General features: G+C 31.0%; 3 protein-coding genes across 9 annotated transcripts in view; all 3 read left to right on the forward strand.

Annotated features, from left to right (window-relative positions):
- The window catches only part of LOC132731583 (uncharacterized), a 30,916-nt gene that overhangs the window by 13,432 nt on the left and 1,042 nt on the right, over positions 1 to 16,442 (forward strand). For 3 of the 4 annotated variants that reach the window (XM_060717785.1, XM_060717787.1, XM_060717786.1), the window contains exons 14-18: positions 646 to 903; positions 1,289 to 1,353; positions 1,672 to 1,793; positions 2,395 to 2,564; positions 2,904 to 4,403. In XM_060717785.1, coding sequence (XP_060573768.1) covers positions 646 to 903; positions 1,289 to 1,353; positions 1,672 to 1,793; positions 2,395 to 2,564; positions 2,904 to 3,335 — 1,047 coding nt within the window. In that variant the 3' untranslated portion in view covers positions 3,336 to 4,403. Of the gene's footprint in view, positions 1 to 645; positions 904 to 1,288; positions 1,354 to 1,671; positions 1,794 to 2,394; positions 2,565 to 2,903; positions 4,404 to 16,442 lie in introns of those variants that run through there. The other variant, XM_060717788.1, reaches the window with a different exon arrangement.
- LOC132731582 (uncharacterized) lies at positions 5,851 to 12,244 on the forward strand. 4 transcript variants are annotated; one of them, XM_060717783.1, is made up of 9 exons: positions 5,851 to 6,077; positions 7,652 to 7,893; positions 9,084 to 9,225; positions 9,434 to 9,703; positions 10,047 to 10,156; positions 10,443 to 10,583; positions 10,851 to 11,045; positions 11,642 to 11,737; positions 12,061 to 12,219. In XM_060717783.1, exons 2-9 carry the CDS (start codon positions 7,684 to 7,686, stop codon positions 12,118 to 12,120), a joined length of 1,224 nt encoding a protein of 407 aa, XP_060573766.1. In that variant the 5' UTR covers positions 5,851 to 6,077; positions 7,652 to 7,683; the 3' UTR covers positions 12,121 to 12,219. The 4 variants fall into 4 exon arrangements, with proteins under 4 accessions (XP_060573766.1, XP_060573767.1, XP_060573764.1 ...); XM_060717784.1 differs by having other exon boundaries at positions 5,852 to 6,077; positions 11,642 to 11,782; positions 12,061 to 12,187; XM_060717781.1 differs by having other exon boundaries at positions 5,854 to 6,077; positions 11,642 to 11,757; positions 12,061 to 12,244.
- On the forward strand, positions 13,048 to 14,898 carry LOC132731586 (uncharacterized). Its single transcript, XM_060717791.1, has 3 exons — positions 13,048 to 13,420; positions 13,605 to 13,782; positions 14,625 to 14,898. The coding sequence occupies exons 1-3, from the start codon at positions 13,168 to 13,170 to the stop codon at positions 14,809 to 14,811; spliced, it is 618 nt and encodes a 205-aa protein (XP_060573774.1). The 5' UTR covers positions 13,048 to 13,167; the 3' UTR covers positions 14,812 to 14,898.

Raw genomic sequence — 16,442 nt, forward strand, 5'->3', positions numbered from 1 at the left:
TAAGTAATGTGTTAATATCAATGTAAAGAAACACCCAGAAAACAGCAAATAAATCAGTAAACTAAGATGGCATTTTTTCTGCCAACAATTAAACAGTTATTTACGTTAGTTCTCCTACAAACTAGTTTGTTTTCGCTGAATCGATCAAGTCGAAGTTCTTTATTACACATAACATGAATAAATATGGTTAATGCAGTATTAGTAGAGAATCTTTAAACATTATACATTGTATATACAATTATATTGGAAACAATAAGTCATAAGTCATAAAGGTATTTGTTCTCATCATTTGCTAATGCACAAACCACAGTTCAACAATATGATATTATAAAATACCAAAAATTGGTAAAATTTGAAAAATTAACAATCATGTTAACAGAATTATTAAATATATTAATTTGATTCACTCTATAGATACGTGACAAATAAATATCTAACTTCAAGAACTAAAATGGAGATTGGGTAAGGGAATTGCCTACAATCCAAACACTGACAGATAACAAATATTCTTCTGTTTATCTATAAAATGTTCATTAATTTAATTTTGCATACATTTTTAATTTTGAATTGCATAAACACAACACTTTTTTTGATAACGTTATGTATGAAAATAAATAATAATCTTACAATGTTGTCTTATTACAGGCAGACCAGCAGCTCATAGAAACATTACAGACTAATATTAAGGAAGATGATCGTCTGAAAGAGCAACTCCCTGGATTAGTGAATGAAAGTGCCGAGCTTCTTGGCCAACTCGATATCTTCTACATAAACGACATCATGCAGTTTGACTTTGAATTATCAGAGTTAGAATGGAACGATAAAAAGGAGCTTGGTAGCGGAAGTTTTGCCAAAGTGTACACGTCAAAACTTACGCGAAAAAATAGACCAGTTGCAATAAAGGTGTGTATGTGGCAATACTGTATTTTATAACTTGTAGAATACGATAACAAAATCAACAAGGCATAGCAACTTTCACAAGCCACAGCCCTGATGTAAGCAAACCACAAGTGGCCACCGCAAAGGTATCTAGCTAAAAACTAACAAGGGCACAGAAGGCGGCAACGAACGGGACCTACCGATAAATGATACTAATTGTTAAAGATGATGAATATTTAAGTTCTTTTTCATTGATAGACTCCAAGCTTCTCGTGCCATCGAATATTCAACATATTCTTTTACACCATTCACATTTTTCCTCTTATCATTAGCGTAACAGCTATTACAATAGTTAATATTATGTAGAGATATCGAGAAATAAAAACGGATTTTGAATGTTTTGTTTTAGGTTGCCACTGACGTAGTCGACCAGTCCAATGTCACACAAATCCTAACCGAGGACAGAACTATGAGGTAAAATAATTTTCTATAAAATGTCCTGTAATTGTTAAGTGTAAGCAATATGTGACAGTTTTTTGTCGACATATCAAAATCTTTTAACCCGAAACTTGTAACGAATGTGATGTTTTGATTTTTACAAGTTATCATGAGATATAATGAAAACTGTTTTATGTTTGATATATACGCACGTTTATCTAACATCGGAACAAAAGTCGTCCAAGATCAAAACTCAGTGCGACATTTAATATCCCACAATGACATTATTGTAACTATCCTCTTTTGTTATGTATTATACAGTTAAGATAAAATAATTAATTTTGATAACTTCAGGGATTTGAAACATGCTAACATCGTTCGGTACTACGGTGCGTCCTATATTAAAACAAAGAAGGGTTTACAGTGGATAATGGTGATGGAGCTTTGCCAGACAACTCTTAAACAGATCTATACTGGTAATTTTGTTTAATTAATAATAATGTCAGCAATTAATTGGTTAACACAAGACTTATCAGTAGAAATGCAGTGTAAACACTTAATCAGTGTAAATTTGAAAGAAAGAGACTGCCAACAATTGTTAAGGCAAGTACCGTACTATTCTTTTAAATACAAATTGGAGTTATGATACATTCTTGAGTACACAGCTGTTAAAGTTGTATTAGACAAGGCGCTAGTACGAGCCCAATATGATCAGTATTGTTCTCAATTATGTTTAATGACCTCTTTCTTTCTTTCTCATTTTTGACATAGGTAATATGGGATATGATATGTATTCGATATGGATGTATTGTTCTCTGGAAATGGAATCGATGCTATATGGGATATAATAAGCATTTGATATAGATTCTGTAAATGAAAACGAGCCTAAATTGTTAAGAATGGACAATTATGAATTCTATTGGAATATCACATGGTTCAAAGGCTTAAATTTCATTGGTTATATTTTATAAGGTGTGAAGTAATATTTTTTGTATTATTTACAAGTGTTCATCCATTTTACAATTTATCACATAAAACATGTAAATAAGTAATGTAGATTAAATTAATGAATTTCAGGAAGCGATAGAAATGAGCGTATGATTCCTGGTTGCCTAGGAAGTGACCACCCACGATTTGCTCAGGCAGCCAAGTATATGCTTGACCACGCCTACCAGATATGTACTGGCCTGGATTTCATACATGAGAAAGGATACACCCACAGAGATATGAAACTAGAAAACGTTCTGGTAAATACATACTGCTTAGTTTGACCAAGGGTTTAGATTATCATCATTGGACGTGTCAGATGTTTGATCGCATCGGCTTTATGAACTATATCTTTAATAGTTTTAAACTCAAACAGCAAGTTCTCGATTTATCTGCATTACTATCTTAATATATGTTTGATATTTGTTATCCCGATACTCAAATAACAAATACCTTTTAGAAAATTAAGAATTCACATGCTTCAAAAAGTTAAATTCTGTTAAGCTATTTCAATTCATTCGGTGATGTAATAAATAATATTCGAAAATAAATACAAAAGTTTCCATATGTTTCATATATTCTTAATGATAATTTTACAGTTGGCAGAGGGAAATGTTATCAAGATCACAGATGTAGGCGTCACCAAGGTAACACAGATGCTTTGTAAAACTGCTGATGGTTCCCCGGCTTATATGGCACCGGAAGTGCTGCTTTCGAATGAAATCCAAACAAACAAGATTGACATTTACAGTTTTTCTCTCATATTCTGGGAAATGTGGTTTGGGAAGGATGTAGCTGATGAAATCAACAAAGGTTTACTCGGGTATGGATACCATGGAAATGCAATGGAAGTACTCAAATCTCAGATTGCAAGGACAGATGGTTGGCGGCCACCACTGAGTTCACCTAAACGTCCGCCAGAAATGATTACTGATGTATTGAAAAGGGGATGGTCTTCCGATCCTGAAAAGAGGCCAAGTGCAAATGAGTTTGGAAACACTTTGAAACATTTTCTGAAGAACAACCTCTAAAAAAGCATATAAATTATACAAACGTATAGGTGAACCGCTGAAAAAGACTTACATGATTACATACAGGAATAGAACTAATGTCATGATAGGCTATAAAGGTTTTAACAAAGCAAATTGCACAATGTAATTCATAAATCATCAACACAATTTCGTTTATCTATTATTTTGACATCAATTCATGTATAAGTTTTTGATGCTTAGGTATAAAATTCGCGGTTTAACAATCAGTGAACATAAAAATACATATTTGATTTGTGAAAATTCAAGGAGTTTGTCTACAGTTATTGTTTACACATTATTTAAACGTTCATTTGCGTAGTGATTAACCAGTAAAGAACATTATTCTATTAAAATTTATAATTTAGTTTTCATCACAAATTGAATGTGGTGACAAAACATTCTTTTAACATTTCACAATTCAGATCCATACAATTACACTAATAAATCGTTCAATATTTACTTTTTTTACTAATCCTCGGGTTGGATAAGATTTCAAGACAGTTTTGTTTCGTAATATTCTTTTCTGTTAATATTGATTATATTAATCAATTATCATTTGGTTTACATTACAATTCAATATCTTTTGTATATTTTTAATTTTGATTTTATTTAATGCTTGAAATAACAAAGAAGACATTTGTTTTTGTTTCATTTAGTCAAGAGTAAAGTCAAACGTTTAGTCAACGGAACAGCAAATGTTTATAATCATCAATGTTTCCATTTAAATTTGAAATGATTGTTTTATATTACATAATACATTACTCCATTGTTCAAGATCTGTTTTATGATAATCGTTGCAAAAGTTGAAATAGAAAAAACTATGAGGTGACAGCTACACTTTTACGGCTTTCTTCTATCTATGCCCTACAAGAACCGAATGCTCATAGTTTGTTATTCGTTTTGTATTTTGTTTTATCGGGTTTACACAAAATGCTCAAACTTAAAGGTTTAAACATATTTTATTTTGTGCCCGATGCTCATTCACACTATGTTTATACACTGTTAAATTATATTGTTTTGTTTGCGTGTGGGTAAGTTATTTTATGAATAAATCACATTGAATCAAGATATGCGTTCATCTTTTGTGTGTCCCCTTTTCTTATTTACAATGCAATGGTTATTATTTAGAATAAGAACCAATTTTTATGAATACTTATTGTGAACTAGTTTTTGCAAGTTATCATTTAAACAGACAAACCATTGAAAAAAGGATTGAAGAAATAGAAATTAGTGCACATACGGTTTAACAGAGTCTAATGTTGTATGGCACTGTCATCCAAATCTCCTCACACCGGCTTAGGACTTAACATTTTTATAGTTGAGCATGGTGTTGAAATAGAATTTTAATCATCCGCAGATAGAATTATATCGCAGTGACCACTGAAAATAAATTGTGACGCTTTCGAGGCAGGAACCAATATACATCCATAATTGATAGCACATTGTAGTGTAATATTGGTAAAGTGAACATGAACATATATTAATATTTACGACAGAATAGACCAATGCTCAGCAAATCAATGAAAAGTGACTGGAAATCCAAACTTTTAGCCTATATGCATTATTGTAATATTTATAATTGATATAATTATGACAGTTTCCATATTTTACGCTTGTAAATTCGATTTTTCTGAATAGCATAAAGTGCCTTTACCTCTATCTTTCATGATCAGCCTCAATCAAACCAACCTTTGGCGTTTTGGCTATAAAATAGGAACTTCTTTTTCAAAACACAATATCATTTCAATTATTGGCATCCTCACTAATACTTTTGTCTCAAACTCAATAGGAATAACATTAGTCTGACAACATGACGACTAGAATTGAAACTGAGAAAATTGTTGTGATAATGTCTGTATTTGTAAATGGATACTGTTGATTAATATATAACTACGTAAACTTTTAATCTATATACACATGAATAAACCAGTATCGCAGTACCTCAAATCTCTCATATGTAGACAAACAGCGCCAATATATTTGCAATTGCTGTGTCAACTTTGATAGAAAACCGGGGACTGATATATCTAAATAAAACAAACGCCATTGGAGGAAGAGCAACAACATACATAACAAAAGCACTTCATTTTTGTTTTTAAAAGGAAACATAAGACTAATACTTGTAGCCAGTAAAGAAAAATGAGATGGTATATTTTCCATTTACTGTTTATACAGTGTAAAGAACAATATGTGCAAGAGGGATGAGACTGTCAAATATTTTATTACATAAGTGTTGATACATAGACCATGTTGTAAAAAAACAAAAAAAACAACGTTTAAATTTACATTTGATAAAATAAATCTGATGCAGAGTGTGTCCTTACTATTTAATATATGAAATTATAATAACGAAACTATATATATTATTTAAATGTTTTCAAATAGCTAAATATAAAAAATGCAATACGTTTATTATCATCTTCTTTTCTTACTCATCATGGCTATCAAAGTACACTCATGAAATTCTATACGACGCCGTGAAATCAATACGCACTGACAGATAATGTACATAAAGTATTGGTTTGCATATCTTTGTTGTGGATTATATAATAAAAACTTATAAGACTATTGCTAAATATATAATATATATTAAGGAAGTGCAAAAGGAATCATTCGAACGTTTCTTATTCAAAGTTAATGTTTTGGAATATTAGGAAATAAAACGATTAAACATAATGAATGAGAAAAGATCAACTAGTGCAAACACTGGACAAATTGAACTTGGATTTTAAGCGAAAATTGGTACATGTATTTATAAATTTAAGCTGTTTGTGCATAGTTTTTTCGGTTCAACCTCAAAACAACATTTAATTGATTTTATAGAAAAGTCAAAGCGTGACGAAATTTAAGTTTACCATAGCTTCACACAAAAAACCCAAAGCGCAAGTAAAAGTCATTTTATACTTTTTTTAAACACGTTTGATAAATACAGTATAGAAAAGCTACACTCTATGTCTACAATATAATAGTTACTGTTTGAATCAATAAATTGACGGTACAACTTGCAAGAATTACCTTTGTAACCATTCAAAATCCAGTTCAGACTTTTTTTAATCAGGAAGTTAACATGTATATATTCCTTTACAAATGTTATGGAAGATTTGGTTTCCGGACATTTAAACCCGTCAGTTTTATTTTTAAGTGTGTCATCTAAGAAGATTAAAAGGATTTAGTGAAACAATTTTTGAACTGCATTTCCAGGTATAAACCTGTAAAATATATGTGAAACAAATGTATTCAAATAATAAGAATGTTATTTTACGTGTCATTTTGAAATTCTTTTCTTTCCATTGCATTTTAGTGTCTAAATTAAATATCCTTTATGTTGTATTTAAGGTTGTTACCACATTTACGTGAAATGTTATGTATGTATATGATTATGTTTAAACATCAAATAATATGTAAAATATGTACTGCAAATATGTGTCCACATTATATGTTATCTTTAAAATATATGCATTAATTTCTTATTGAAAAATTTGAATTAGACTTTATAGAAAATAAATTTCTAATTACCTTCCTTTATTTACATGACATGTTAAATTCGGTAATATCTTTATATAATGCTTTTTGGAACTTACAATATTGATAAATCTTAATTTGAGCATCATATTTATGATATAAAACCATAAGAATAGTGTGTTACATGATCTTGAATATGCAGGCACGCGTTATGTTTATGTAGACAGACACGACGTTTAAATGAAATGTGAGATAAACGCTATATTGTGGACAGATTATGTGTTATACATTGAACTGAAAAGCCGCGGAGAAAAGTTTAAAGAATGCAACCAGTATCCATACCAGTACAAAAAACATAAACAAAAACAAAACAAAAACCCAACAAAATCCCCCCGGCAGAAAAAACAGCAAAGAAACATACATTCACACTCTTGTGAAGTATGAAAAGTATGCTTGTTATTATTTGCATATTTTTCTGGCTGAAGCTTATTAAAATAGAGAGTTATTTTGAAGTTTAGATATTATATTACGTTGGTGGAGCTTTAGCCTGAGGGTTTGAATGTCTGCCTCTCAACCGATGATTGAAGGTTTAAGCTTAAGTAGATTATTAAATATTTCTTCAAAATGTTAGACATAAAGAGAAACCGATCAGTTCCAGGAATTGTACCCGAGAGTGATTCAAATTAACCAGCTTTCATAACAATCGCACTAAAATAAATATGTTTAAGTTAAGTTTTCCTATAACATAGCTGACACCAAAACTCCCACCGTAATTAACATAATATTGCATGAAAATAGATACTGCAAATGCAAAAGCATCAAGTAATCAATTCATCTGTTTTTGGCTTTTATAGGTAATTAAGGTGCTTTATAAACAACATCAGAAATGGCGGGGAAACAAATGACGAAACAGGATTCTAAAGATATCCCCAATATACAATGTGCTGAGGATATATCACTGTTATATATTCCACAACTAAGTACTCTAGCAAAATGCTGGAATGTGGATATGTCAGGATTTGAAGAAAAGAAAGACATAGAGGATAGATTGATCACATTCTGGACAAGTAACAGGAAAAAGGAAAACTCCGACTCTGTAAGTTATTCATGTTTTATTGCGCGTATGTGGAACAGTAAAAAGAGTATTACACGTAATATCTTTATTGCCCTTAGAAATAAGTGTTGTCATGCAATATTTTTTTGTAATCTATAAAAAGAAATACTTAGATATTACCAAACCTTGCCATCTTCCCCGAATTGTGGACAAACATATGTGACGTTTATAAGACACAAGATAAATCAAGACAAGGTCTTCAAAATGTGGTTCAATTCTTATTGTTACTACATCAAAAAGTATTATCAAAAGAAAAGATCTTTATACATGCACTCAACTACAAACACACACAACCTTTAGACAATATCAAGCATGTATTTTACAATCACTATAATTATTATTGAATGTGCCTGTTTTACCTTTAAGTGAATCTTTACGTGGCATTTACAATAAATCGTATTATATTATATTACAAAAAATGTTTTGGCACATATTTCTGGCAAAACGTGAATTCTGAATCCAGTTATGAACGTAATTAAAAATGTTATGAAAGGACGGACCCATCCATGCTTTGTAAAGTTTTGTTTCATTCAAATATTTTCACAACAATTCAATAACAAATTTAACATAGCAGGAACATAAACTGTTAAGTAAAATCATTATTGGTAAAATATGCAAAATATTTCACATGACTTAGTTAATGACTAGAAAATAAAATATCAGGAATAATCATTTGACTTCTTAACGAATAATTTATTTAAAAAAAACCTTTAAAAGTCGTGTGTTTTTAATGCTTAGATGTTAAGTTTAACATTAACGATTCCCGATACCATTAAGAGATGGTTGTTTTTATTTCAATTTACTGTATCACAAAACGAAACATTGTCATTATCAAGCATGTTGTTTGTAGTTTTTCTAAACCTATGTCTCAAGTAACACAGCTCGGGCAAAAGTACAGAACTTCAAGATGGCCACCAAAAATGACAAAACTTCTTTGCTGTCCAGAATTATGCATTCTTTGCTTTCTACAGTCATGTGTTCTTTGTCAATTAATATATGTCCATTGCTCAATATAAGTAGACGGTCACCTGCGAAAGAAATTGGTAATTATTGGAAAATGGAAAATAATCCAAAACTGTCTTCACACACAGAGTTGTAGAAGAAAGTTTAATATGAATGATAAGTTTGCAGATAGGAACATTAGATAATGTAACATTCTTCATGAATTTAAGTGGGAACCTCTGGAGCTTGCTAGCGCTTTCACGGAATATCAAAAGACAAAACAATCGTTGCTCGAAAAGTACCGAAAAGCTGAGGCATTGTATAATAACTTCACACACAAAATAAAAGCAAATCTTGAACTGTCCCATCCAAGTAAGTCATTCACTATTCAATCAAAATTATAAAAGCATTTTCTAAAGTTCACAAGCACATATGACATAGCCTTAGATGTGTTTTTGTCTGTTTCGAATATGTTTTAGTTTCGATTTATGTATAGATATTTTAAATGTGATGACTGAATAAAAAGAAGTCTATCTGAACCTATCTTATAAAAATGTTATTTTATATTACTTTATTTTAGACGTATGTACACTTATCAAAGAGAGAGAAGACTCGTTTAAGTCGGGAGAATGTACGATTGTTATAGCTGGAGATATTGGGGCTGGTAAAACAAGTCTTCTGAACTTGATTCTAGAGACACAGATATTCCCAGTCAATTCACTAAAGTGTACCAACACTATTCTAGAAATACGGAGCAGTGAGAAGAAGGATGCTGTTTTCTACTACAAACAACAGATGTTAAATAACGACGATAGAGAACGAAAACTGCAACCAAAGATTATAAGCCTGAGTAACTTGCAAACATACACGTTTTTATACATATATATTAATTGTGTAACATTTATAAACAAACCACCAATATCCCAATCATTATGTTAGAAATATTAATAGATCGACATGTTTTTCAACTTACTAAGTGTCAGAAATGTATAGACATAAACCTTTTTATAAAATAAGACGAAATTATTTTTTCATCTCTGTTAAGCGAATCAATGATGTTTTTATGAAAATTTTAATAGTGAAAATGTCAGAATTTTATAACCAAGTCAAAACAAATCAAATCAAGAGCGATTCTTGTATTTAAATGTAATGAATAATTAAGTTTGATTGATATTTTGACATTTATGTTACAGAGAGTCTGGATGGAATTCAGGAATTCAAGGACTGTGTTGCGGAGTATGACCTATTGGACGACAACCCTTACGACCGATGCGAGGTGTTTTACCCATTCAAAACACTCAGTGTAAGTAACTAGATGTAATAATGTACGTACTGTTAACTTGCAGATATTCAAAAGTGACACGTGACGGAACATTTTATTATATATTTAATATCACTCAATGTTTTATAAGAATATCTTGAAAAAGTGCGTTAATTTTGTCATCATTTGTGTCAGACGGATTAGTTATATATGTAAATCACGGATACATCAATGATATATTATGATATATTATAATTACAAGTATTTTTGTTATATCTTAACTTTAATCGAGAGTTTCTTGACAAAGTTGTATTAATTTGATTTTAAGAAAGGCTTGGTGATTGTAGACACCCCATGTATAGAAGGTGGGGGTAATATCGATCAACAATTACAAACATACTTCTCGAGAGCGTTCGGCCTTATTTACGTCATCAACACGAACGCTGCTTATGGATTTCAACAAAGCAGGGTTTGTTAACTTTCAAATGTACCAATTAAATTCTTTGTTTTGTCTTGTTTCTTGGTACTTTCCTGCTCGATATTGTAAGATTAACATTATTTATTTACTTATTTATTGTAAGTTTACTGAAAATGGATTATTTCAAACGAAATTTTTCTTGCATATAACACTGTTTTAAAAGCAACAGAAAATAGAACACTGTTTTAAAAGCAACAGCAAATATAACATATTATGATGAATATTAATATTAATTGACGTGTACATTTTAATTTACAGCTCGGCAAATTGTTGAAAACTGTTGTCAATAGCAGCGAAGATTTCAGCCCTGAAGCGTCCCTTTTCATCGGCAATAAATGGGAGCATGTACCCGAAGGAGACCGCGCTGACGTGCAAGAAGATATCTTTTACAAACTGAATCAGGTGTATCCTGGGACACAACAAACGCAGATACAGTACATGTCTGTGAAAAAGGTAAAAGTATTCATTTGAATAAACCATAGTTGGTATCGTTATCGTTGGTGTGAACTCACAATTAAGTGTCTATTCGTCTACATTTATTCGAAAGAAAGTACGATTAAATTAACATGTTAACATGTATTTTTGTGTTCCTCACAGAATTATTAGAATTGTCTCACATCGCTTCAGTCAGAGCCATCAATGTTTGACAGCATCTTAGCACTACTAAGCACTAGAGGATTCTTCGCGAGCGATAGGAAGTAGTTCCTTCTCATTTGCCGACAGCATTGTAATTGTTTCAAGTTGTTTTAATTTTTTAAATTTAGGAGACGGTAATTTTGATGGCCGGCTTCAAAGGCAACAGGTGTACTGAGTTATAACTAGGCATTTAATTCTTCATCACTAAATTCGACTGACATTAACCATTTCATTAATGATAATGTAATGCGAAACAATTTCAAGGGTTGTTCGGCATAACTCCATAACTGATATAATTTGCAAAAACCCTTGATGTTTTCACACATGATGTACTAATTCAATTATATCGTATATCTCTGAAACAAAAATAAAGAACAAACAAACTTTAAATCTAAGATGCATATTTCTTTCAGTCGACAGAATTCCAAATGAAGTACGAAACAAAATTAGAAGAGCACAAGATTCTCCTGTTGAAGGTGTCCCAGCTTGTATCCAGTAGTTTCAGACAAGTATTAGTGTCAAATTACTGGTAAAATACAAAGTCATTTCAAGATGTAATACATTATCAAGTCACCTTTATCTAAGTATTGAGCATATAAAGTTTAAAAATCTCATATGTATATCATTTATAAAAACATATTCAATCAAAGCATATTTAATTTTATCACGGAAATTTTGTTTTTGAAATGAAGATTTGCTATTAAACAAAGTGGTCCTAAAATGTACCATTTATTATATAATAATAAAGGAAAATGCCGGCAAAATGGTGAAAAAATAGTTTTACACTAATCATGTATCACTTTAACAATTCCTTCTTTTTTTTCCGTCAAAGGTGGCTTTCCTCATTCCTATCACGATCATTGTACCTCCTTCGCGTGACAAGCGTACATAAGGAGATGACAAGTGAGGAACTAGACATATATTTCGAGGACGTCCGTAAACGCGTGGAAGATCTACAGGTGATTAGTATGATACCGCCTGATTAAAACTTTGTCGCAACTTATTGTTGTAAAATGTTTGTATAATTTATAAGAAAACGATATATCGGATTCCTTTGCGAAATGAAATACATTTACAAACCTTTTATCTAAATATTTATTAAATTATCTGTCAAGCGCATTCAATACGCTGTTTTCCCCAATTTTGCAAAAGAAAAATTTTTTTGTTTTTAAATTCCCCGAAAAGCATTCTTTTTTTTAAAATAAGACCCTAAAAAAGCATTGCTTTTTAAAAATGATTTCTTTTAAAAAGTAAAAATTTTTGTATATTTCCCTTGGGGAAATAAAATTTAAAAAAATAATATTTTTGCAAAAAAATGGCGAAATTTCGAAGCTTTTGGGAAAAAAGGGAGAAAAAAATAAAAAGGAAAATTTCCAAAAGAACCCTTCAAACGTACTGGGGAAAAAAGAGCCCTTTTAGACAGGTAAATTGCAAAAGCTGTAAAAACATTGGAAATTAAGGGCGGGTCAAAAGCATAGTAATGTTAAAAATATTGTAACTAAAAATAGCCAACTATTGTTCATTAAATTTATTTTAAGCTTCTACCGTAGAGTAAGCTTGTAGCTGGCTTCGAACAAGTAAACAATACTGGTCTATATATTGAATTATGAGTTGCTCGATTCATCTGTGTTGAAAATTACAAGGCCACACTGCTCCAATTAACAATTAACTTCAATTATCAGTTTAATATGAGATTCGGGTAAAAAAAGAAAGAATATGTTGAAATAAAACTGACTTCATGTATTGACCCTGGCAGTTAATAAACAAAATAAATGCACTTTTTCTGATAGGCCTATTATTTTCTGATAGGCCTACATACATGGTTGGTATCGTCCTCTTATGACGTTTTCAAGTCATATTATGTCGGTCTAAGTGGAAATGGTCTAATATTACATTTAAGTCATACATAACCCAAATATTTCTTAAATAATTGTATGAAATGGAACAGTTATTACATTTTAATTTACTGTGTAGAATATGTAATTGGGAAGACACTAATGAGTGTCCCAGGATTGAGAGAAGGTGGAATATCGTTGCGGATGCCGCTGCTGTGAAGATATCAGAAAGAATATCACGCGAGCTTGATAACTGGTTAAGACAGAACAACATTCTCCGTGTCCTAGACAACGAAATCATTGAAGTTTTCAAAACAGAACTCGGATTGATTGATAGCCAAGTGAAAGAACTAGAAGGTAAATTGCATATTGCTCGCAAAGCAGATATCAAACGATATGTGTTACTGCCCGCTACTTACAATTCACAACAATAGTGAGCCACATAATTGTACTAAAATGAAATACATGAAATTCTACTGGTGCCAACGTTGGACATAGCAAATATTACTGAGGTTTCAAAAATGCTTTTCATCTATTACAGAATATTTTGTCAGAAGCCGGGGTGGCAATATGTGTAAGGTAATGTGTAAAGTTCCTGTAAAAGCCTTGTTTCCAAGAAAGAAGACAAAAGTAGAAAAAACATATTCAACACTGGGTTGCGCTGTCAGTTGCCTTGGAATGCTAGACACATATATGAGAAATGCCAGAAGAATATTCAGGTAAGCAATATACTTTGAAAAAATATATATGCTTTTCTCTATGCTGTTTAAAAACATTGAAAATGAAGCCTACTGTATATAGTACACATTCAGGCACACACATTTTAGGTCAAAATGCACGACAAAAAAATCTATAAAAATGACCGTTTCATTCAGTTTTTTTTTTACTCTTTGTAAATACTTAACATAACGTCGAATTTTTGTTAGGTTGTATGCCAAACTGATAATTTTACAGATTATTTGGCGACTTTCCAGCTATATCGGTGGAGAAACTCAGGTGCCCCTCCATACTTGAGTTCATGCACGATTGGGCACCTGAGTGGAACCACCGACGTTCCGTAAGCTAGCTGCATAGCTTCATCACATGTAAGATTCAAGGGCAACCGGTCAAAAGCCAAAGACCTTAACCAACTGGTTATGTACACCCCTTCAAAATGTAAAATTGATTGAGCCGATGACAAAATGCTTTGTAGTAGCTTTAACACTTTACTTGAAGAAATTCCAAGCAATAATATAAATTTAAAAAACGAACTTCACAATTGGCTTTTAGATGCATGGCTACATGTGCAATGTTCGTCCTGCATTTTGTCTAATTGTCACATGGCACTTTATCTAAAGATATTCTGTTCAAGAGTATAGTTAAAACGAGAGCATTAACAAATATCGTCTTGTAAAAATGTTCATTATAAACGTTGTAAAATAGTCACATGAGGTAACCAGCATGATAACTAACTCGTTACATATTGTTAGCCTAAATTATCATTGAGTTTGGAACAGTCCTTGAAACAACCCAATATGTGCTATTTGCACAATTAAATATACATTTGAATCATTTGTATCAGAGATTTTAATCACACAACAAAGGCAAGGAAAATGTCAGAAGCGGCTGTTCTAAGTATAGAAACAATACTGTCACACAAAGAATTTGGCGGGAAACTGAGAAAATTCTTTGACCGTTATTTTAAAGAAATTGATGAAGCGGCAAAAGGAATTTCTGAATTTGTTAAGGTTAGTAGAGAAAATTGTTGAAATGAGGTAATATAAAGATGAGCATATTATTATTAAGATCTAAATTATCAAAAACTTAATTTAAATAAGATAAATACTATAATGGTTAAGTGGTCAAGGCGCCGTGATGTTATATAATACATGCTTAATGATTTACATTGGTTAGTAATAAAAACAATGTTAGTACCTACTCATTAAGCATGTACAATGTATATATAATTATAATGTAAATAATAAGTCATAAAGGGCTTTGTTCTAAAACATTTGAAATGACATTACAGTTAAATTTTATATTTAAAAAACAACAAAAAAGGTAAAATTTTTGAACAAAATTCAGTAATTTTTTAATTTGATTTAAAAATTAAAGGGTTTTTAAATTTTACTATAAAAATATTACTGTATGTTGTAGTTAAAAACCTTAAAGACTTTAAATTTTTTTTAATTTCCCAAAAAAAAATAAATGGGGTTTTTGGGAAAAGATTTTTAAACCCAAAACCTTTCCAAAAAAAAATTTTTCTTTGTTTATTTATAAACTTTTTATTTTTCGAACATTTTCTTTTGAAAGGGTTAAAAAATTTATTTAAAAAAAACAATTCTTTAAATTTTATGGAAGAAAATAAGTACTTATAATTGTATTAAAAAATTCGTAAATATTTTTCTTATTAAAAGGGCGGATCAGCAGCTTATAGAAACTTTAACCGGGACTAACATTGAAGAAGACGATTGTGTGAAGGAGAAACTCCCTGAATTAGTCAATGAAAGTGCTGAGCTTCTTGGCCAACTCGATATCTTCTTTATAAACGACATCATGAAGTTTGACTTTGAATTATCAGAGTTAGAATGGAACGATAAAAAGGAGCTTGGTAGCGGAAGTTTTACCAAAGTGTACAAGTCAAAACTTACGCGAAAAAATAGACCAGTTGCAATAAAGGTGTGTATGTGGCAATACTTTATTTTGTTACTTGTAGAATATAACAAAGATCAACAAAGCATAGCAATGTTTGCAAACCGCAGTCCGACAAAATCTAACAATAAGTGACCACAGCAAAGGCATCCTGCAGGTCAACGTACAAGGGCACTGACGGCGGACATGGGTGCGGCTTACCGATAAATGATACCATTTGTTTAAGATGATGTATATTTTTCCTTTTTCTATTGATAAATTCCAAGCTGCTTGGTCCATCACAATTTTCAGTATATTCTTTTACACCATTTATATACTTCTCTTATTATTGGCCTAACAGCTATTACAATTAAAGTAATTGTTATGTTAAGATATAGAGAAATAAAAAAGGATTTTAAATGTTTTATTTTAGGTTGCCACTGACGTAGTCGACCAGTCCAATGTCACACAATTCCTCACCGAGGATAGAATCATGAGGTGAAATCATATTCTATGCTTTTACAGTTAAAACGTCCTGTACTCGTCAAATGTAGCGAAATGTGACAGTCAAATACATTAATGTCAAAACTGCAATGGGTGATATTGTTGTATGTTTGATATACACACGTATGTCTGATATCGAAATAGAAGTTACCAAATATCATTTTTATATATTAAACTTGACATTTAATACCTCGAAATTACATTAAACGATTATTTACTTTTGTTATGTATTTCAATCAGACATATTCAGTTAAGATACAAAATA

Source organism: Ruditapes philippinarum, unplaced genomic scaffold (assembly GCF_026571515.1).
Source record: "Ruditapes philippinarum isolate M1 unplaced genomic scaffold, ASM2657151v2 ctg3083_1_1_1_1, whole genome shotgun sequence".
Lineage (NCBI taxonomy): Eukaryota > Metazoa > Mollusca > Bivalvia > Venerida > Veneridae > Ruditapes > Ruditapes philippinarum.

Bases quoted from the DNA above. Each gene is read 5' to 3' on its own strand.
- LOC132731586 (XM_060717791.1), top strand. From the start codon at position 13,168: ATGGAACAGTTATTACATTTTAATTTACTGTGTAGAATATGTAATTGG. The intron at 13,421-13,604 runs GTAAATTGCATA...CATCTATTACAG, and splicing joins CCAAGTGAAAGAACTAGAAG to AATATTTTGTCAGAAGCCGG. The intron at 13,783-14,624 runs GTAAGCAATATA...CATTTGTATCAG, and splicing joins AATGCCAGAAGAATATTCAG to AGATTTTAATCACACAACAA.
- LOC132731582 (XM_060717781.1), top strand. From the start codon at position 7,684: ATGGCGGGGAAACAAATGACGAAACAGGATTCTAAAGATATCCCCAAT. The intron at 10,157-10,442 runs GTAAGTAACTAG...TTTGATTTTAAG, and splicing joins ACCCATTCAAAACACTCAGT to AAAGGCTTGGTGATTGTAGA. The intron at 11,758-12,060 runs GTAAAATACAAA...TTTCCGTCAAAG, and splicing joins GTATTAGTGTCAAATTACTG to GTGGCTTTCCTCATTCCTAT.